General features: G+C 42.5%; 1 protein-coding gene across 1 annotated transcript in view; it reads left to right on the top strand.

Moving 5' to 3' along the window:
* LCP1 (lymphocyte cytosolic protein 1) overlaps window positions 1–23,356 on the top strand; it is a 65,534-nt gene that overhangs the window by 25,194 nt on the left and 16,984 nt on the right. The window contains exons 3-12 of the mRNA XM_023551298.2: window positions 229–392; window positions 581–710; window positions 2,693–2,825; window positions 6,245–6,326; window positions 8,238–8,403; window positions 10,322–10,464; window positions 14,266–14,361; window positions 18,096–18,291; window positions 21,541–21,619; window positions 22,582–22,696. Of these exons, the coding sequence (XP_023407066.1) occupies window positions 229–392; window positions 581–710; window positions 2,693–2,825; window positions 6,245–6,326; window positions 8,238–8,403; window positions 10,322–10,464; window positions 14,266–14,361; window positions 18,096–18,291; window positions 21,541–21,619; window positions 22,582–22,696 (1,304 nt within the window). The remainder of the gene's footprint in view (window positions 1–228; window positions 393–580; window positions 711–2,692; window positions 2,826–6,244; window positions 6,327–8,237; window positions 8,404–10,321; window positions 10,465–14,265; window positions 14,362–18,095; window positions 18,292–21,540; window positions 21,620–22,581; window positions 22,697–23,356) is intronic.

Below are 23,356 nucleotides of genomic sequence, written 5' to 3'. Positions count from 1 at the left end.
CCAGACCTCTGTTTTGAAATAATGACTCATTTACTCTGGATGTTGGAGGTAATGCTAATACCCATACCCAATCACAACAGGCCTCTTATGAGACCCTGACTCTTTCATGGGATCAAGCTATGACACCTACGTGATCAAGCCATGACCCCTTGCCTCCTCACCTCCATCTAGTCTTCTCTCACCTCTCCAATGCTGATATCTGAAACTTGTATGTCCTTTGCATCGCAGATATCGATGGCAACGGGTACATCAGCTGCAATGAGTTGAATGACTTGTTCAAGGCTGCCTGCTTGCCTCTGCCTGGTTATAGAGTGAGAGAAATTACAGAAAACCTGATTGCTACAGGTGATCTGGACAAAGATGGGAGGATCAGCTTTGACGAGTTTATGAAGGTAAGTATGATGCAGAATGATACAAGAAGACACATTTGAAACTTGGAACTTGTATGCAGTTTCAAAAAAATATTCATAAAAAAAATTCCCACCTGCTACCTATGGGTGCTTCTACGTTACGTGGTCTTTCCTTCAGGGTTTTCGTGATCACACCTTGGGTTTCTAAGGATGCATGATACCTTTTGCAGATTTTTCGTGGGCTAAAAAGCACGGAGGTTGCCAAGACCTTTAGAAAAGCAATCAATAAGAAGGAAGGAATTTGTGCGATTGGTGGCACCTCGGAGCAGTCCAGTGTTGGCACCCAGCATTCCTATTCAGGTAGGTCGGACTAAAGGGAGGAAAGCAGAGATGGAGACGGTGTTGGGATGAAGAGATAGCTGAGGGAGAGCGAAAAGAAAAGGAATAGAAAAAACCCACACCTTCTGGGGTTACAGAACTACACTTGATACTCAAACCTAAGGAGGATCAGCAAAGAGAGCCACAAACTCAAGTTTATAGACTACTACCTGTTTTCTTGTACATAAGTGGGCCAATTCCAGGTACATAAGATAGAAGCAGTCCTAGCTCCAGGTGAGGTCTAATACCAAATAATACCACCACACACACACACCACACATACCTGTTGCTGTCGAGTTGATTTTGACTCATGTTGACTCTACAGGACAGAGTAGAGCTGCTCTATAGGGTTTTCAGGGAGCAGCTGGTGGATTTAAACTGCTAACCTTTTAGTTAGCAGCCATGGCTCTTAACCACTGTGCCACCAGTAATACCACCACCATTTTTTTTTTAAATACATTAAAGACTGCCAAAATTCCTTTGTAAATCTTATGGACAGAATTAGCTACTCAGGCTTTTACCTCCAATTTCATGATTATTCTCAATGCCTACTGAATAGCCAAAAAAAATTGTTTTTATATCAGGCAATAATTTTCTGTATGATTTTTTAAAAATTATGCATTTGTTTAGAAGGCTGCCATCCAACAGCCTTAGTGGAACCTTCTAATAGCAAACAGTACAGTAAACCAACATTTCCCAAACTGAGTTGTTCAAAATATTAATTGACCTTAAAGATGAGTTACATGGTTAAATACTGTCTATAATTGCTAAGACAGAGTTAAGCCTTTTATTTTTAAATATATGACTTTCAGAACTTTTGCTATGTAAACGTGCATTTTGAACCTTCAAGACACTAATATGCTGTGTAATGTTTTCCCAACTCTTGTGACCCGGGATTCTTTTGAAGAGATAAAATGAGTTTTCCGTAACACACAATTTGGGAAACACAGTGCTTGTCTGTAAAGCATAGCTTGAGGTTTTATTACAACTTCTAAAATCAACTTCTGGCAGCTTCAATGATAGGAAAGAAAGAGTACATCATAAATAATTTCATTTCATAGCAATTTCATTATAACTGTAAGAAGAAGCTCAGTGATATTGCAGAGATTACCTATGGTCAGCCAACATTTAAATCAGCAGGCTTTCAGAGCTAAAGACTCTGAGCCCCCTCCTCTCTCCAACCAGAGCGATTCTGCTTTTGCTATTTTAGACGAAGCTCTGAGTTTCATCCTGTAAACATTAGACCACATTCATATTTAAAATTTCCGTGTGTGTATGTGTGTGTGTATAAACAGAAAGATTAAAATATCCTTCTAAATCTGCTTCCTGTATGTTTTATATATTGAAGTACACGTAGATTCTGTACCTATTTTCCCAACTATCTGAGATTTATATATATGTTGTGTGTGTGTGTGTGTGTGCAAAACAACAACAAACAACCCGTTGCCGTCAAGTTGATTCCAACTCAAAGCGACCCTATAGGACAGAGTAGAACTGCCCATAGGGTTTCCAAGGAGTGGCTAGTGGTTTGAACTGCCAACATTTTGGTTAGCAACCAAGCTCTTAACCACTGTGCCACCAGGGCTCCACATATATGTATTTATTTTGTTGTCATTGTTGAGGATATACACAGCAAAATATACACCAAGTCAACAGTTTCCTTATGTACCATTTATTGACATTAATTACATTTGAGTCGTGCAACCATTTTCACCTTCCTTTTCTGAGTCATTCCTCCCTCTTTAACATAAGCTCACTGCCCCCTAAGGTTCCTATGTAATCTTTCGAGTTACTGTTAAATGATCTGAGATGTTTAAATGTCAATAAACATGAGATGATGGGATAATGACCAGATAACCTCACAGTGTCTCTCCTGGGCAAGAGATTCTAAGATGGATGTGTTTAATTTTGTTCATACCAGATTTTCTCTTTGCAAGTGAGTTATTCTAATCATTTGCTTGCAGAGGAAGAAAAGTATGCCTTTGTCAACTGGATAAACAAAGCCCTGGAAAATGATCCCGATTGTAGGCACGTCATCCCGATGAATCCCAACACAGACGACCTCTTTAACTCCGTTGGGGATGGCATTGTTCTCTGGTGAGTAATACTTCCTCCTTGGTGTACAAAGGCTCCCACCCATAGACTTATCCTGGGCCAACTTCCCCTGGCACTCAGCAGGAACCTGAAATGCATTCCTGGCCTTTCACTTGTGAGGTCGGCAACTGTAAACATATTACAAAGGCAACTCACAAAGAGAAATGTAAACCTGCTTTTGTGGAGAGACACATTGTAGAGATAAGCATAGACATAGATATAGTCATACAAGGTCAATAGCGATTACTTTGGGAATATATACTGGTTTGCATCATCTGAGCTTGACCTACCATGAAAGCACATGTTGTTAACTACCATTGAGTAGGCTCTGACTCATGGCAACCCATGTACAGCAGAACCATCCTGCATCATCTTCATGATTATTGTTACGTTTGAGTCCATTGTTGTGGTCACTGTGCATTTTGAGTGCCTCCCAACCTAGGAGGCTCATCTTCCAGCACTATATTGAACAGTGTTCTGTTGTGATTTATAAGGTTTTCATTGGCTGAATTTCGGAAGTAGAACACTGGACCTTTCTTTCTAGTCTATCTTAGTCTGGAAGCTCTGCTGAAACCTTTCCACCATGGGTGACCTGGCTGATATTTGATATACCAGTAGCATAGCTTCCAGCATCACACAAGCCACCACGATATGGCAAATGGACAGAAGAAGGTGGTGAGAGTACATAGGGGTCATAAGAGCAGCACGATAACTGAAGTGATCCAATGCAAGCTGTAATCCTTCAGTAAAGGGACTTTGTTGCACACAAAGATACAACTGCAATACTGAGGGCACCAGGACAAGGAAGAATGTGTACCCTACGTAAAACCAAACTAAACCCGTTGCTGTCAAGTTGATTCCAACTCATAACGACCCTATAGGACAGAGTAGAACTGTTTCCAAGGAGCAGCTGGTGGATTCGAACTGCCAGCCTTTTGGTTAGCAGCCATAGCTCTTAACCACTGCACCACCAGGGCTCTGTATCCTTCATCCTCTAAACACAGTGCTGGTCAGTTCAGAATGCTGTCTTCGAAACTGCCTCTGGAGCTCTTGCCTTAGCAGCTTCTCTGCCACTGCAGAACATGATCCTGGTGAGGAGACTTGACGTGTCCAACCTGAGGTGGGCTCAGGAGGTGAAGGGAACTCCCCCTCCTCTGCTCTGACCACAGCAACTCTGCTTTTGGTATTTTGTTTATTAGAGCTCAGCATGAGATTGTATTCTGAAAAGGTTCAACTACTAAAAAAAGAAAAAAAGCATTGAACAAACTAGCCTACAGGTTTGTGTTAATGGTGGTGGAATGATTTGGAAGAAGATAGCAGGAATGGTTGCACAACTTGAAGAATGTCATCCGTGTCCCAAGTTGTACATGTAGAAATCCTTGAGTTGCTGTATGCTTTACTGTCCATGTTTTCACCTAAAAATAACTAAAAACAAACAACCTAGCCTACAGAATAAGTCCTGACTCCTTAGCTTGGTACCCAACACACTCCATGGTCCTCCTTCAATCTCCTGGTCTAACCTCCCAAAACCCAGATGACTCAGTGGGACCCAGCCCAGGGAGCAGCATGAAGGATCGCGTGAATCCCTGCAGGCTTCAGAGAATCTTCTCTCTCCCCCGTGCATACCCTGCTGGGAACTTAGAACTGTGGCTTCGCCTTTTACTTTCATTTTTAGAAGGTCCTTCCCCATCTTCTTCTCCTATACAAATCCTTTCACCATGAAATTTTTCTGGTTTATTCAAACCCCCAGAAATCTGTCCCTTCACTGAATTCTTAGAGGACACATTGTTTATAACACCTTGGGAGCTATTAGAATGTACTGCTGTAGGCTGTTAAGGTAGCTTTTTATAGGCTTGTATTTTGTCTCTATACCTTGACTGTAAGCTTTTCAAAAGCAGGGAGAAGGTCAGACCCTCCCTTTCAGTCTTCCAGAGCTTCTAATTAACTACTAGTCTCATGTCTTTCAAATGATGATTAAGGAGTTTGCTTTGTGTAAATTCAAATAAAATGCCTTTTATTTTAACACACACGTACACACACACACACATACACGTGCACATGGAAAAGCTATGGAAGTATATCTTTAAGGAACAACAATAAAAAGGTAGTTGCTTAAAAAATATTAGGGAACAAAGTGAATGCTCGTTTTTCTTCTTAAAAAAGGTATAGTCACAGCTGAGTTCACCATTCTTTGTTTTTGTTATTTCTTTTGAAATTTTTTATTTCAATTTCTTTTCTTTAAATAAAATGGAGGTGACTTAAGGAAACATTTTTATTTCCCATTGAAAGTTAAACAGATACTAACTTGGGTAAAATCAGTTGTTCATTTAAACAACAACTGCTTGTTTTAGATGTCTAATCAATGTATTAGGTGATCTAGTGGATGAAATTTGTAAAAAACAGGTAAAATAATAGCTAAACAAACAGAAAACCCCAAACCAGTTGCCACTGAGTCAATTGCAACTTACTGAGTCCGTGGGTGGTGCAAACAGTTAAGCACTGGGCTACTAACTAAAGGTTGGTGGTTCAAACCCAACTACGGGTACCTCGGAAGAAAGGCCTGGTAATCTATTTCCAAAAGGTCACAGCCATGAAAATTCTACAGAGTACAGTTCTACTGTGCAACACATGAGACTACCATGAAAATAATGGCTATAAAACCAAAAAACAAACCCACTACCGTCAAGTCAATTCCAACTCACAGGGACCCTGTAGGACCTAGTAGAACTGCCTCGTTGGGTTTCCAAGGAGCGGCTGGTAGATTTGAACTGCCAAGCTTCTGGTTACCAGCCAGGCTCTTAACCACTGCACCACCAGGGCTAATGGAATAGAAAAAAGGTTGTCATATGATTGGTTGACGGTACAGAATTCCACCAGGTAACAAAAACAAATGTTGGCATTATATAAGCTCAAAAGTATACAGATAGTCTTTTAATAATGGGAACAATTTTCTTGGCCAAGAAAGTGAAGTATTCTTGAGGGATTTGCTTTGACTGTCCACCCAGAAATTCCTAATGTGCTTAGGGAACCAGGATTAGTCTGCAGTTTTCAGGTGAGTGAATGGCATGAGGTCCTCACTTCCTGTCTCCATGTAGGGCTTCAGAAACACTAGCCTTTTCCTAAGTAGTTTGGAATTTTCATAATTGAATTTATATTGAAACACTGGATGAAAAAAAACAAACTGGTTACTGTCGAGTCGATTCTGACTCATAGCAACCCTATAGGACAGAGTAGAACTGACCCATAGGGTTTTCAAGGGGTGGCTGGTGGATTCGAACTGCTGATGTTGTGATAAGCAGCTGAGCTCTTAACCACTGCGCCCCTAGGGATAAAAAAAAAATATCGCTGAAACTTAAATCCAATGTTACTGGTTCTGTAATTCAGAATTCTTTAATCAAATCCTTTAATCCCTTCTCTTTCAGTAAAATGATCAATTTATCAGTGCCAGACACAATAGATGAGAGAACAATCAACAAAAAGAAACTCACTCCTTTCACCATTCAGGTATGTCTTTCCACGATTACTAACAGAGCGTTGTGCTTAGAATGAGCACAGTAGCTACTGAGTGCTCAGACACTATTCCCCAAACCCGGGCTTTGGGCCGATGATTTGTCATGACTAGTGGACATTGAAGGAGCCCTGGTGGCACAATGGTTAAGCACTCAGCTGCTAACTGGAAGGTTGGCAGTTAGAATCCACCCAGCTGCTCCATAGGAGAAAGGCCTGGAGACCTGCTTCTGTAAAGATTATAGCTTAGAAAACCCTACAGGGCAGTCCTGCTCTTGTCACATGGGGTCACTGTGGGTTGATATTGACTCAATGGCACCTAACAGCAACAACAACAGTGGGGATTGAGGTACACATATTATTAGTATAACAAGGGGGAATGAAGGTGGGTGGGATGTTAGTAGTTGCAGGATTAGGTGTTTGTTTTGGCCGTTTGTGAATAAAATTCACATTGGCTGAAGTTTTAACTCAGACTTTTCCCTGACATATTATCTTTGAGCTGACGCCAAATACATAGCATTTTAGCTGAAAAGATAAGCCTTTCTACGAAGTGAGGGTGAAAAACGGGAAGTGCTCTGGCAGCGTTTGCTGTGGTACTGGCCGCAGCCAGGAGTGTGATAAATATAACCTGCTTTTACGCCTTCAGTTTGGTGGTTAGCTGGGGCAGTAACCAGCAGCAAGTGAGCTGCCTCTCTGGGTTCCATTCCAATGTTTTAACATGAGTGCTATCCTCTTGCTCAGAAGCTCTTCCTCACTTCTTAAGTTAGCTTCAACGTATAATTTTCTGTTTGGATTTAAGCAGGCCTGTGTACTTCTCAAACTGAAGTGGTGATCAAACTGAGAACAACGATTAGACATATAAATGCACGTAATGTCAAATTTACTCGTAACCTTGGCTGTAAATAGAAATAGTATTTCTTACTCATCACTTCAGCTGCACACTAAAGGAGAGCTCGCTTTTCTTCTGACAATTCCCCTTCCGAATTTGCTGGTGGCCTGGGTTTTTCGTTGTTGTTGCTCTGGGTTTGTTTTTTTTTAATTTGCTTGTTTTTAATTGGTCATTAAAATAATTCCCATACACCAGACACACCGACTGCCCGTGAGTTACATTCTATGCACTGCTGTTAACCAAAGAACCTATTATATATATGTGTGTGTATGCATAGGTCCCTGGGTGGCATAAGTAGGTTCTCTTGGCTACTAACCAAAAGGTGCCGTGGAAGAAAGTCCTGGCAATCTGCTTCCATAAAGATTACAGCCAAGAAAACCCTATGGAGCTCAGTTCTACTCTCACACACATGGGGTTGCCATGATTCAAAATCAACTTGACAGCAATGGGTTTAAAAAAAATATATATATATATATAATTGTTTGAGTTTCCTAGATATTATGGATACTCAATATTAATTGTCCTAGTTAAAAGCATCCCATCTTTTCCAAGAACTTGATTGGTACCTTTTTTATTCCCTTAATACCCAATGTGCAAGTCAAACAGCTATTCTGTTACTCTGTTTTATGACCTTTATTTACATCAACAATTGTGTTATTAATGGCAGCCAGTGACAAGACAATGACTTCCCCCAAGTCTAATGGGGATGTTGAGTGTGCAGCCTCCATCACAGAGTAAGAGAAAAATTAGACTCACTGGTTTCATCTTGACCAGGATGATCTTCAACTTTGGGTGCCGGTTTGATTGAGTGCCCCCTGTGTCAACCCAGTGTCTGGGTTACTGGATTTTCACTTCTAGTTGTTTGCCACCACATTTTCTCAGTATTAACATCTAGTGAACACAATGCCTTAGACCTGTGAACTTTCCAGAAGGAAAACATTGTTACTCTTGCCAGTAATCATCATCACTTGGCATCTGTGAAGTCAAAGAACAAAACTGGCTTACCTTTTCTGCCTCAGGAAAACTTGAACCTGGCTCTGAACTCTGCCTCAGCCATCGGGTGCCACGTGGTCAACATAGGAGCTGAGGACTTAAAGGAGGGGAAGCCTTACCTGGTCCTGGGGCTCCTGTGGCAAGTCATCAAGATTGGGTTGTTTGCTGACATCGAACTCAGCAGAAATGAAGGTACAAAAAAAGTCTCACATTATTCATGTTGTAGCTTTCTATTAATATGTGTGTTGGTAGGAGGAGGGTATCAGGAATGGTCGAGCTCAGAATTTTCAAGTTTTGGAAATTATACAAAGGTATATTGAATCCATTGTATTAATGTAACAGATTCTATCCATGCTGACCTTCTTTTAAAACAAGGGAGCAAAAGCTGTTTGTGATCACTGACTAATAGCTTTTTCACAACATACAGCTCATGCTAGCTGTCTGGGACTCCAACGGCAAAAGCTTTTCTTGGAGAGCTCATTTGTCTTTAGATACTTCATAACAGACAAGAGTCCTCGTAACTTGTATTTTATGAACTATTCCACCTTTATATACTGGAGCAATTGCTTCGGATTAGGACTTGATGTGTTATATTTCTTATCAAGGCTGTAGAAAATGACATGTAGAGTTTCAAAGTTCTCGACTAAATGTGTAGCTACTAATTTTATTCTCTCTGCTCCCGCCATCCTATCTGTATGCAAACAGTTGCCCAGTTGATTAGACAGACGTAGTAGACCTTGATAAACCCAAACCCGTTGCCATGGAGTCGATTCCGACTCATAGTGACCCTATAGGACACAACAGAACTGCCCCATAGGGTTTCCAAGCAGTGGCTGGTGGAGTTGAACTGCTGACCTTTTGGTTAACAGCCCAGCTCTTAGCCACTCCCCTACCAGGGCTCCATCACACAAAAGACATTGTTACCCTTGACTTCAGAAAGAGATGCTACCACTATGAAATATGTAGCCAAAGTCCAATCTTTAGTTACATCTAGTCCTTTTTTTTTTTTTTTTTTTTTAGTCCTTACTTATATGTCCAAATCCCAATAACCAGTGAAGAATCCTAGGGTAGAACTTTAAAATCAGCATACTAAACAGAATTTAAAGTTAAAAAAATATATAGAGAGAGAGATCTTAGAACCCAGGAGAAACAATATTGATTTGCACATAATGACCTCAGCTAAATTTAAACCCTTTAGCTGAGCAAAAAATATTCTTCAAAGGAAACAGAGAAAAGAGTTGCTTACATTTTTAGAGGCTGTAATTATGCAGGTAAGCATTTGAAATATAAAACACCTACGGGAACAGGCAAAAGAACATTGTCGTTATTACAGAATTGATCTTTTAAAAGCAAAAACGTCCTCTCATGAAATGTGGTCTGAGGGATCCAACGAGGAATTCTAAGCTAATTGTCCTGGCTGTCGTCATGGCTCTGCTGCAGTGTTCTTAGGCGTAGCGTTGAGATTCATTGGTGTCTTGTCTTCTCCATCTGAAAAACGGAGATAATAAATAATATCACAACACTTTACACCTTCTTTTAGGGAACAGTTAAGTGCTCAGCTACTAATGGGAAAGTTGGAGATACAAGCCCACCCAGAGGTACCACTGAGGAAAAGCCTGGTGATCTACTTCTGAAAAGTCAGCCATTGCAAACCCTATGGAGCACGTTTCCACTCTGACACACATGGGGTCCCCATGAGTCAGAATTGACTCAATGGCAATTTTTGATGTTTTAGGGAATCCTAATAAACCTGTTGCCATTGAGTTGATTCCAACTCATAACGAACCCTATAGGACAGAGTAGAACCGCCCAAAGGGTTTCCAAGGCCGTGATCTTTACAGAAGCAGACTGCCATATCTTTCTTCTGCAGAGTGGCTGGTGGCTATGAACCCCCGACCTTTCAGGAAGCAGCACAGCACTTAACCATTGGGCCACCAGGGCTCCCTGGGGTACTAATGAAGCCTTTATTCCGTGGGCAAGGCTATAAGTACTTTTACCCCAGGAAGATAATTTTGCTGTCTTCAGCTTTCCAACAGAGCTGAATGAAAGCTGGTACTAATCCTCCATTGCCCCCTTATATTTATTTGTCTTCCGCTTTTGCACTTCTCAGCTCTGGTTGCTCTTTTGAGAGAGGGAGAGAGCCTGGAGAATCTGATGAAGCTGTCCCCTGAGGAGCTCCTGCTGAGATGGGCAAACTACCACCTGGAAAACGCAGGCTGTGGCAAAATCAGCAACTTCAGTTCTGACATCAAGGTAGGAGGCGTGTACCGTGGACGCCTAAAGGGGAATCGGGGTGTTCATGGCAAAAAGACAAAGATCTGGGGCCTTGTCTTCTGATAACCCCGGCTCAGTTAGTGAGCCCCTGGTGCTGTTTTGGCTGCTCCTTGTTTTCTAATCAGTCTGTCTGTAGCCCTAGTACTGAGCCAGCCACACAGACCTGCCCAAAGTCCTGGCAGCTGGGCAGCATCAAGGGAAGATGAGTTTGCCTTGGAGTTTCAATATCAGGAAGTGGGGGGACCAGAGGGAGGACAGGCACAGGGCCAGGGATAAGACCCTGTTTTCTCAAGGACAGAGAGTATGTTGAGGACTGTAAAGCCTTCCTGGTTTTACAAACAGAAGCACCAGATGGGGATTCCTTTAAAACAAATTAAATGAGGATGGATTTCCTAATTATACTAAAATAGCAAATGCAGGGCCTACTATGTGCCAGGTGCTGTTCTGACTTCTATTTACAAGTATTAACTCACTTAGCGCTCACAATGAGGGATGAGACAAGGATAATTACCTTCCCATTTTGCAGATAAGGAAACCGAGGTAAAGAGAATTTAAGTAACTTGTTCAAGTTTACGTACTGTAACACAGGGCCGTGATTTACATCCACGCAGTCAGATTCCATGGTCCATGTACTTGACACCAAAATGACCCAAGAATTTCTTGAATGCTTTTCATTTGTAGAAATCAGAGTGATTTCTAAAAGATAATGATTGCAAAACTATACAGACAATAAAAAGACCAGTGGTCCCCAGGGATTGAGTTGGGGTGGGGAGAGGAGAAAGCAATGACTAGGTGGAACGCAAGGGATCAGCGCCTTTGTTGTCATTGATGAACCAACGTGGATACATTATCCTTAAGTGAAGTCCTAGTTACATTAGGATTCACTGTGTGTTGTACAGTCCTACAGGTTTTAGCAAATGGATCATGTCATGTATCCGCCATTACAGTGTCATGCAGAGCAGTCGTAGCACACTAATGCAGAGTGTTAATAACAAAGGAAACTGTGTAGGGGGAGAAGGGGGCATATGGGAATCTCTACTTTTTCTGCTTAATTTTTCTGTAAACTTTAACTGCTCTAAAAAAAAAAGTCTAATAGTTAAAAAAAAAAAAAAAAACTAGTACAAAGCAGAAGGAAAAAGAAAAAAATGATAATGATTGTGGAACCCTCTGCAATGAGAATTTATCCCAGAGCATGTAGAAGACACAATCGATCCTAAAAAAGAGATCCAGAAGGGAAGACGTTGAGGGAGGCATACACTGTGGCTGTCAAGTTTATGAAAAGTTCCATGTTGAGGTGAAAGGAAACAGCTGTTTGCGTTGACAATAGGTGGACCAAGATAGAAAGGGCTTAAGGAGCAGGAAAGAACGTCAGAAAGCAGTTCCTAGCAGCCCATGGCGTGAGATTCTAGGAAAACATTTTGGTCTCTTCTTTCCTAAAAGTTAAAGAAATGTTTTCTAAAGAGTAAGAGTCAGAAGAAAGGCATGTAAGCCACCAAAGCCGACCTAGGTTTATCGTTCTGTGAGTGACACCTTCCCCTGGAGTGCAACATGGACTCAGGGCCCGCTATGCACAATGCCAGTTAAGAGCTAAGCTTGTAGATGGAAGAGCCCCCTTTGCTTAGGACCTATGCTAACAATTCCAGAGTCATTCAGCTTCAACTTTCACTGGTTATGAACACTCTTCTAGCACTGCCCAGCAAGCACGGGCTTAGCAGGAGCTGGACGTGATGGTCTCTGGTTGTGCTCACCAGATAAGCTCTGCAGTTTCAAAACTGTTCTGCTAAAATTAGGCTGCCTGATCTCAGCTGTAAACTTGCCTGATTTCCCATCGCTAAAAGGCTATGTTTTCTAGGGCAATTGTTTTGGACTTTGGAAAGTATCTGTATGAGGTAGAAAAGGGCAAGCTGAGCACTTACCTGGTGGTGGTTCTGTTCTCAGGGTGCAGCCCCTTCTGGTTGAGGTCTGTGCTGTCACATGTGGGTCTGAGTGCCAGCACTCTGGAACAACAATAAACACCACCCGGTTGCCCTCTAGGCAATTCTGACTCATGTAACCTCATGTGGGTCTGGGTAGAACTGTGCCCCATGGCAGCACTACCCAGGGACAGCACCTCTGGAGGGGCCCTTAAACACAGAGCTGATGTCTTAAGCCGGGTTAGAGAGAGAGAGATTTATCTCAACGAAATGCTCACATGCTTGTAGAGCCTGGCAAGTCCTAAGTCCACAGGTCAGGTGTCAGGCTGGAGGTTTGTCCTGACTCACACAGAGCTGGGGCTGATGAACTCAAGATCAGCAGATAAGACGGCAGGCTGCTGGCTCCCTGGTTGCAGAGGCCGACAAATCCGAAGACTGGGAGGCAATGTGGCAGGCCACTGGCTCAAGTCCCAAAAACCGTAGGTCAGAGGATGATGGACCAGATATAGGATCCAGAGTGGGCAAAAGCCAGTGAGGTTTGCCAGAATGTCCATACATACTGTATGCAGGTCACACCCCTGAGGAAATTCCCCTTCAACTGATTGGCTGATCACATCAGATCACATCACGGAGGTGATGACATTATATCACAAAATGGAAGATAACTGCATCATAACATAACTGCCAAACCACTGAGAATCATGGCCCAGCCAAGTTGATACACAACATTAACTATCACAGTGGGCAAACATGGGGAGACTGATTATAAGTTGGCAAGAGGAGAAAGAGCGCCATGTAAGAATGGGTGAGAAAGGTTTATTAGGGGTCAGGCGAAATGAGGTGGGCAGATTTTATATGTGCCTAGCATCTGCACGGAACTTTCACAGAGTTCACAATAGTGACAACAACAACAAAACAAGTAAGGGGTGGGGGCGTAGAAAGGAAAGAGATGAAAATCAGTTTCCCCGGGGGCACAGCATCAATGGCTCACAGCCACGGCCGCTGTCCCTCATCTCTCTGATGTCACAGGGGTGAGCAGTGCTCTACCTGCCCTGGTACCTGCCTGGTTTTAGAAACAAACAAAGCAACAGCTGATGTGTCAGTCTTTAAGAGAAATTAAGATGCCTTTAAATGATTTAAATAAATTACCTGAAATGTTGTATTGTTTCATTGCACGAGAATAAGTTTATAGTTCTGAGATGATGATTCTGAGAATTCTTTTTGTCAATAAGCTTATTTCCAGAATCTAGAAAACCTGAGAATTCAATACCTAAATTCAATCTCCTATAACTAAATTTAACCTTTTTTTCTAGCCTCTAGATAAACACTAAACGCACTTATCATCTTAATCTCTCTCCTTTTATGCAAAGACTGCCTGTTAACGCTTCAGCCTTCCGTCTTTGAAATCTTTTCTTTTGCTGATTGTCCACTTAAATGCATTTTTAAAATGTGCTTTAAACTTCTCCTTTCTTTTTCTGTCACTTCTTTTTTTTTTTAAACCTTAGCTGACTGACTTCTACAGCAATATAAAGGTATATATTTTTCCTGTCTACAATTTAATACGCATAAATTAATTGTTTTTCTCCCCTAAGGACAACAGAATAGAATCTGTTTCTATGGGCTGCATTTTGTGTATGTCCCGTACTTTTAATTGTTTCCTTTTAAAAAGAGAACCCAATATGTTATGCCAGCAGACAAATAGAAAATGCAAATCAGTGAATGTGTTTCTAGCTTTGTTAATTAAGTTATATTCTTGAATGGTAGTCAAATGAGAAATAAAGTATGTTTGCTTTTGAGAAATTACTGCCACGCTAAGTATGTAATTAGCTGCACTGTTTTGAAATTGTGATTTCTTAATTTCTCACAGGACTCAAAAGCTTATTACCACCTGCTTGAACAGGTGGCCCCAAAAGGAGATGAGGAAGGTATTCCTGCTGTTGTCATTGACATGTCAGGACTGAGGGTAAGTATGCGTCCCAAGGTGTGTGTAGAGAACGCAGGCTGCCCTCCATAGTTAACCGTTCCTTCACTCTGAGTAGCACAGACTCTGGAATTCCATGAGTGGGCATTTCTTTTTTTTTTTTTGTACTTTCGATGAAGGTTTACAGAACAAACTAGTTTCTCATTAAACAGTTAGTACACATATCATTTTATGACGTTGGTTAACAACCCCATGACATGTCAACACTCTACCTTCTCGAAGTTGGGTTCCCTATTACCAGCTTTCCTGTTCCCTCCTACCTTCTAGTCCTTGCCCCTGGGCTGGTGCACCCCTTTAGTCTCATTTTCTTTTATACTGTCCAATCTTTGGCTGAAGGGTGAACCTCAGGAGTGACTTCATTACTGAGCTGAAAGGGTGTCCAGGGGCCATACTCTCACAGTTTCTCCAGTCTCTGTCAGACCGGCAAGTCTGGTCTTTCTTTCTGAGTTAGAATTTTGTTCTACATTTTTCTCCAGCTCTGTTCTGGGCCCTCTATTGTGATTCCTGTCAGAACAGTCAGTGGTGGTAGCCAGGCACCATCTAGTTGTGCTGGACTCGGTGTGGTGGAGGCTGTAGTAGTTGTGGTCCATTAGTCCTTTGGACTAATCCTTTCCTTGTGTCTTTGGTTTTCTTCATTATTCCTTGCTCCAGATGGTGTAGGACCAGTGGAGTATCTTAGATGGCTGCTCACAGGCTTTTAAGACCCCAGACAATCATGAGTTGGGGCATTCTGTTTCAAGCTAAGTGTGCCTGGTAAAACCCACAGTTTTAGATAATAATTGTGGGAAATTGAATCTGAGGGGGGAAAAAAAACCTTCAGGAAGGAAAGAAACTAATACTAATTACGTGCCATCCACCACACTACCAGTTCTGTATGTGTCTCATCATTTAATAGTCTCTACAGCACCAAGAAGACCTCTGGGTGATTTGTGATTAGCTGCTAACCTAAAGGTTGGTGGTTCAAACCCACCCAGTGGTACTGCAGAAGAAAGGCCCAGCAATCTGATTCCATAAAGATCACAGCCGAGAAAACCCTACGGAGTAGTTTTACTCTGTAACACATGGGGTCGCCATGAGTCAAAATCGACTTGACGGCAACAGATTTTGTTTTGTTTTTGTGGTATAGTTCCAAGAAGTAGTATTTTTTTCCTTTTTTAGGTATTGGAATCTTATTTCTGGAGAGAGATGGGATATTTATACAAATAAATAAATTCCCTTTTTAGAGAGGGAAAAAACTGTGACCCAAATGAAGGGTTCGTTAATATATTCAGGATAACGTGATTGGTAGTTAATGTGATTCCAGGCTGGGGCTCTTTTCTCTTAGTCACAGCAGTCCACATCACTTCCGCTTGCTGAGTTCTGCTCTGTGCCAAGTGCCATGCTGTGCATATCACACACACTACCTCTAATCCCACAAATATCACTGAAGTAGGCATTATTAACTCTGTTTTATAGCTGAGAAAACAGAAGGTCAGAGAAGCTAATAGTTAGTTCATGGCCCCAGAGCTAGTGCGTGGTATCTGGCTCCAAAATTTACCCAGCCACCACGCTGCCTCACTACACCATTGAGGGTAATGGGGGAAAGGAACTGGACAGGATCTTGTGAGTTCTCAGAAGAGTCTGGTTTGAGGACCCTTAAAATCACAGTGGGCACAGCAAGCGTCTGAATGTTAAAACATCAGTTTTTCCACTTTAAAATTGATCTTATCAAGTCACCTTACCCATTTCTGTGCCTGATTTAATGTCATTGGTGTTAAATCCAATGAGTTGATAGTGGAGTTAACTTACCCCTAAATGAGAAGGGAAGCTCATGAAATGTATAGTGTTATTTAGTAAAGCATCACATTGAGAAGTAATTCTCGTTTAAAGTTCTGTTTTCAGAACATTGGTAATTTCGTAGACTCTTAAGATCTTTCAGAACAGGGGATCATATTTCAACAAAATTTACTCTTCTTGTTTACAAATGACTGGGGATTTTCTAGAACTATTTGAATAGACTCAATCTGAAGTCTGCAAAAGCCTAAGTGATATTATGTATTTATCAATAATATTTTATAGGCTAACTAAATAATCAAGTTCATTTTTTTCTTTTTTTGTGCTTTAGATGAAGGTTTGCAGGGCAAATTAGTTTCTCTTTAAATAATTAATACACATTGTTTTGCGACATTGGTTGCTGACCCTGCGATGTGTCAACATTCTCCCCTTCTCCCCTTGGGTTCCTCGTTTCCATTCATCCAATTTTCCTGTCCCCTCCTCCCTTCTTGCCCTTGCCTGTGGGCTGGTGGGCCCATTTAGTCTCGTATACATGGCTGAGCTACCTGTATTATTGTTTTATGGGTCTGTCCAATCTTTGGCTGAAGGGTGAACCTCAGGAGCAACTTCGGTACTGAGTTAAAAGGGTGTCGGGGGCCATATTCCTGGGGTTTCTCCAGTTTCTGTCAGACCAGCAAGTCTGGTCTTTTTGTGAGTTAGGATTTTGTTCTCAATTTTTCTCCAACTCTGTCCTGGGCCCTCTGTTGTGATCTCTGTCAGAGCAGTCAGTGGTAGTAGCCAGGCACCATCTAGTTGTGCTGGACTCGGTGTGGTGGAGGCTGTGGTAGTTGTGGTCCATCAGTCCTTTGGACTAATCTTTTCCTTGTGTCTTTGGTTTTCTTCATTATTCCTTGCTCCAGATGGGGTGGGACCAGTGGAGCATCTTAGATGGCTGCTCACAGGCTTTTAAGACCCCAGACACTACTGACCAAAGTAGGATGTAGAACATTTTCTTCATAAACTATGTTATACTACTTGAGATAGGTGTCCCCCGAGACCATGGTCCCCAACCCTCAGCCCAGTAATAATCAAGTGTATTTTGCTTGGGCTGCAAGTATACCAACTCGGAGTGGGAAAGGTGGTTATCTCATACTGACAGACCTTACTGGCAGGTATAGGTTATCTTTGAACTAATGTAAATGATTACTTAATAAATAAATATTTTGGCGGACAAAATCTCATGAAGTCTGTTTAAGAAAATAATAAAGAGGGAACCTAATAGTTGAAAATAAGACCAATGTAAATGATAAGATTATGGAATCCACTGAATCGCTTTAAAAACAGGGCAGCCAACCATTTATCTGAAATGATCTCGTAAAGAGCTGGGAGGACTCAGTGCCTTAACTTCTAAGATTCCTTTTATGTGTGATTTTCTGATTTTGACTTCAGGCAAATTTAAGTAATAGCGTGCTGTGATTAAAAGTCTGTGGGGGCAACATGTTGTGTTAATGAGGCCATGGGGGTTCAGTGTAGAATTCTCATCTCCCAGGGTAGAGACCCAGGTTTGAGTCCCCACCAGTGCACCTCATGAGCAGCCACCCCCCATCTGTCGGTGGAGGTTGCGTGTTGCTGTGATGCTGAACAGGTTTCAGCAGAGCTTCCAGACTCAAACGGACTAGGAAGAAGGGCCTGCAAATTTACTTCTGAAAGTGAGCCAGTGAAAACCGTATGGTTCACAATGGAACACTGTCTGATCTGCACCCAATACTGGGAATGGGTGCAGGACCAGGCAGTGTTTTGTTCCATTGTGCATGGGATTGCCTGAGTCAGGGCCATCTCTACGGCAGAAAACATTAAGTGGCTACCTTAGATAAACACTAAGGGTTTTGGTAAGATGCTTGCTTCTTTTTCACGGTCTACGTGGTGACCTTGACCCAGCCTTGCGCCCTCCTTGTTCACTGCAGGAGAAGGATGACATCCAGCGAGCAGAGTGTATGCTGCAGCAGGCAGAGAGGCTGGGCTGCCGGCAGTTTGTCACAGCCACTGATGTGGTCCGAGGGAATCCCAAGCTGAACCTGGCCTTCATTGCCAACCTCTTCAACAGATACCCTGCCCTGCACAAACCAGAGAACCAGGACATCGACTGGGGGGCTCTTGAAGGTAAAAGGTTGCTTAAGATGTTAGGACAAGCACTCACAATTCTAATTCAATGGCAGTTCAAAATCACCTCCCAAGCAAATGCAGACCCTTCACACAGCTGGGAAAGACCTGCAAACAGGTCATCAATTCTCTAGTAACAAAGAGAATAACAAAGAGAATAAACAGATTAATCAAGTCAATTACAGCCAAGCAGGAATAATTAAATACCATTATATCACATCCATTATACATAGGCTGCATCCATTATCAGAACTAAATGATTTAGGGGAGACAATATATTAATGATCGGATGAAATAAACCCTGAGTCCCCAAAACCTAATTTATACACTTAATGGACTGAGTGTTAATTCCTGGAGGCAAGAAATTGCAACCAGTTATCACTAAAAATATTTGACTTAGATAAGCTAACAGATACTGAGTTTTTTGGTTTCGTTTTATTCATTCGGTTTTGGATTATGGGGGCACAGAATGCTATTTTGAGGCAAAATCCCTGACATTTGTGGTTTTGGGGTTAATGCCCAGACACTGGGGGAAAAGCATATAGCTTTAGTCAGCCCCTAGCAGATAACAGTGCCAGAGATGTTTACTTCTATTTCATTTTTTCCCATCATGAACTAATCCTAGTATTGAAATAAGAATTAATATCACCGAAGCAAGGAAATCCAGATCTCAAGTACTGGCTGATCCTTTTCCAGCAGTGCTTTCCTCCAGCCGGACATGCAGTGTCAATCCCTGTCCCAGCACTGCTGTGTTCGTGCCGTTTGATAAATCACGGCCAGGGATCTGTATATTTTGGTGACTTCCATTAAGCCCTCTAATCACCCATTTCCAGCTGCTTCTAGGGCCCTTCACTATCACTTGAAATTCAACACATACAAAATGGAATTAGTGGTGCAACAGTTAGGCGCTCAGCTCCCAACAGAAAGGCTGGCGGTTTAAACCCAGCCAGTGACTCCGTGGAGGAAAGACCTGGCAATCTGCTTCTGTAAAGATTACAGTGTAGGAAACCCTATGGGGCAGCCCTACTCTGTCAGATGGGATCGCTATAAGTTGAAAGTCAACCAGACGGCACGCGCCTGCAAGCTCCCCCATTGCCTTTCCAGAGTCCCTTGGTGGTATGAATGTTTAACACACTCTATGCTAACAGAAAGGTTAGGGGTTGGAGTCCACCCAGAGGTCACACAGAAGAAAGGCCTGGTGATCTACTTCCAAAAACCAGCCATTGAAAATCCTGTGGAGCACTACACCGATACACGTGGGGTCACCATGAGTCGTCATCAACTCATTTTTACTGCCTTTTCCCCTCCAGCCCTTACTCCACCCCCCTCCCATCAGCTCCCCTTTAGAAATTCTCCATTTCCATCCATCAGACCATTTTTCTTTTAGTTACTAAAACCCTAGACCTTGAGTTCCACTTCAATTCCTACTTCACCCTTCTATCTAGTAAACCCAGAAATACTAATAATTCTTCCTCTGCTATGTCTCTGAGATTATTGTTTTCCCTTTCTGCTCTCCTGGACGCTTATTACCTCATATGCCGATTATTTCAGTTGGTCCCAGGGGCTTGTTCCTCCATTCATCAAGCCTTTGAGTGGGCCCCAGTGCCAAGCACTAGCCCTTCTGTGTGTTTAGTTTATATTCATCCCACCTTCCAATCAGTCTGCACACTGCCGCAGGCACATCGCAATTCGGCTTGCCTTGTATCTATGCCCTGCTCAAGAATTTATTATAGTATTAAAAAAAAAATCTATCATGAAGGACGTTGTCTAATACATCAAGTGCAAAATCTGCTACCTGGCCTTCAGACGGCCCTGACCCCGGTTTCAGGCTCTGGACGCCGTATCTCCGTGTCCTGTATAGCATGGATCCCTGGCCCGTCCGTTCCTGACGTGATTGATGGAGGCCTTGCCTGCCGCCCCTTTGTGTTCATATCTGCACCACTTCCTACCCCACCCCGCTCCATCCCCCCAAATTCTCTCCTCTCTCCTAGCCAGATTTACTAGCCCTTTAAGGTGAAGCTCAAAGCACATTCCCTCCAGATTTAATCCACACTGTTTTCCCCCTGGTGGCACAACAGTTATGTGCTCGGCTGCTGACTGAGAGGTTGGAGGTTCAAACCTACCCAGCTGCTGTGCAGAAGAAAGACCTGGCAATCTGTTCCCACAAAGATGATAGCCTAGGAAGCCCTGTGGGCCAGTTCTGCTCTATCACATGGGGTTGCTGTGAGTCAGAATTGATTCGGTGGCACCCAACAACAATAACATTATTTCCCCAGAGTTCCTGGGAGGTACAAACAGTTAGCACACTCAGCTGCTAACCAAAAAGTTGAAGGTCTGAGTCCATCCAGAGGTACCTCGGAAGAAGGGCCTGGTGATCTACTTCTGAAAATTCAGCCATTTAAAACCCTGTGGAGCACAGCTCTACTCTGACACACATGGGGTCACCATACGTTGGAGTTGACTCGAGGGCAACTGGTTTTACTGGTATTTTTTCCCCTGTTTCAACTTAGATATCGAATGTGGCTGCCTCATATCTTAGGCCTCTAGCTTGCGTGATCTCCAGTAGCTTGGTGTCTTATATTTCTTGTTTACCCAGAAAAAATGGAAGCCTGTGAAGACAAATTTCGAACAGTTTCCCCACAGGGTATCTCGTGCAATACTACTAGGCATCTTAGAAATACATGTTAAATTGAATTGAACAAATAAGCATAGAATAGCAGCCCTTAACCAAACTCATTAAGGTTTATTTTGTTATTGTTGTGTGCCCTCGAGACAATTCCGACTCCTAGCAAACCTATAGGATAGAGTAGAACTGCCCCAGAGGGTTCCCAAGGCTGTAGTCTGTATCGGAACAGATCCCCGTGTCTTTTCTCCTGCGGAGCAGCTGATGGGTTCCCACTGCCAACCTTTCCGTTAGTAGCCAAGCACTTAACCATTGTGCCACCAGGTTTATTTTATTTACCTTTTTTTTTCATTCTCCTTTCAGTTTTTAATGACCTCTTTAGTTGAACTTAGGCAGTCCTGTTGTGCAAATGGTTAAGCACTGAGCTGCTAACCGAAAGGTTGGAAGTTTGAGTTCATCCAGACGTGCCTCGGAAGAAAGACCTGGCAATCTACTTTTGAAAAATCATCCATTGAAAATTCCACGGAGCACAATTCTACTCTGTCACCCATAGGGTCACCATGATTCAGAATAAACTCAGCAGCAACTAGTTGGGTTTGAAAGATCCCTGGTCTTTGTTCATTTAGGTGAGACGAGGGAGGAGCGGACATTTAGGAACTGGATGAACTCCTTGGGAGTGAACCCTCGAGTCAATCATTTGTACAGGTAAGAATATTTGGATTCTCATCTTTAATATGAAACGCAGAGACCTTAGAACATCCTCAGAGTTCCAAATAGCTTTGTGGTGCATAATTCTCGTCACAAAAATGTGTGTACTTTGACGAGAAGGGAAAACAGTGCCCAATTGAGCTGTGTGTGCTGGGCATTCAGCTGAGAAACCCACTTCCATACACCAGCCTCGCTGGGGGTCTAAAACAAAGGCATGCTTCAGCCAAATGATGTGCTTACTACATGTCACAAGCCTATAACTTTAACTTACGAGCAGTTAAAACAATAAATGTTAAATTTGCAGTTGTTAAGTATCTTCTAGTCCCCATAATGCACTTGGCTGCTAACTGATAGGTTGAAGGGTCGAGTCTACCCAAAAGCACCTCAGAAGAAATGCGTGGCAATCAACTTCTGAAAAATCATCCCTTGAAAACTTTATGGAGCGCGGCTTTACTCTGACACACGTGGGGTTGCCACGAGTTGGAATCAGCTTGAAGGCAACTGTTTTATTGTTTGTGCCATTTGTTAGAGCCACATTCCTTTTCCTGGAGGCAGCATGTCTTGGTGACAGGGCATAGGTAGTCACACCTGGGGAGCCCTTGGTATATGCCTGGATTTCCCTGAGTTGTACTTTCTTCACCTCTAAAGATGGAACTACTAATGCCAGTTTTGCAGGGTTGTGTGAATGTGCCTCGAGCTAATACGTAAAGAAGTACCTCGAGCCCTGGTGGCATGGTGTTGGGCTGCTAACCAAAAAGTTGGCAGTTTACATCCACCAGCCACTCCTTGGAAACCCTATGGGACAGTTCTACTCTGTCCTATGGGGTCGCTGTGAGTTGGAATTGACTCGACAACAACGTGGGTTTGTTTTTGTTTGTTTGTTTTCGTTTTTGGCCCACTGTAGGCCCATCCTAAAAATTGGGTATCTGAGCATTCTTTTTGTGTTTGTTTTTGTTCAGTGACTTATCAGATGCCCTGGTCATCTTCCAACTCTATGAAAAGATTAAAGTCCCTGTTGACTGGAACAGAGTGAACAAACCACCATACCCCAAACTGGGGGGCAATATGAAGAAGGTAAACAGTGGCTATTCTGATGTCCCAAGGGGCAGGTGAAGTCATCAGCCTGCAAGGGCACTATGTAATTCTTTATCAGGAGGCCAGACCTAGATAAATAATGTTTATCCAGGGATTAAATTACAGCGCAGCAATCAGAAACCTGGCTAGTTTCATTAGAGAAATTCCATTATTCTAGCTGATTCCCTATTTATACTTCTATGCTGGATGTCTGTAAACTTCATGATGTAAAAATTCTAATTAAGATAATTACAGCAGGCAGAACCACAGTGCTGTTTTTCCCTCAGCAGGATCCTCAATGTAATTTTCCAAAGAACTGGAGCTTTTACCGACAGTGTGACTTGTACAAATAGTTTGTCTACTGTCAACACGGCGGGAACACACTGTTTTGTCAAAGCAGCAATAGGGTTGGGCTGGCACAACCGTTTCTCACCAATTCTCACCTCTGCAATTCGTAATGACCTCTGCATAGCCACAGGAATACCTGCCCACCTGTCAGCCCACTAGGTGCATATAGGATGGAGAATAGACATTTTCCATGTGGTGATCTGTGAATTCAGCTATTTTTAGCAATATTATGGACAGGTAACTGAGGAGGGTTCTCTATTTACATAGTGTGGTATAGCCATGAAAATGTTTATAATAAGAGTCCGTGGGCGT

The sequence above is a fragment of the Loxodonta africana genome, chromosome 17, assembly GCF_030014295.1.
Source record: "Loxodonta africana isolate mLoxAfr1 chromosome 17, mLoxAfr1.hap2, whole genome shotgun sequence".
Lineage (NCBI taxonomy): Eukaryota > Metazoa > Chordata > Mammalia > Proboscidea > Elephantidae > Loxodonta > Loxodonta africana.
Note: the sequence above shows the minus strand (reverse complement) of the source record. Positions and strands in the feature narration are given on the sequence as shown.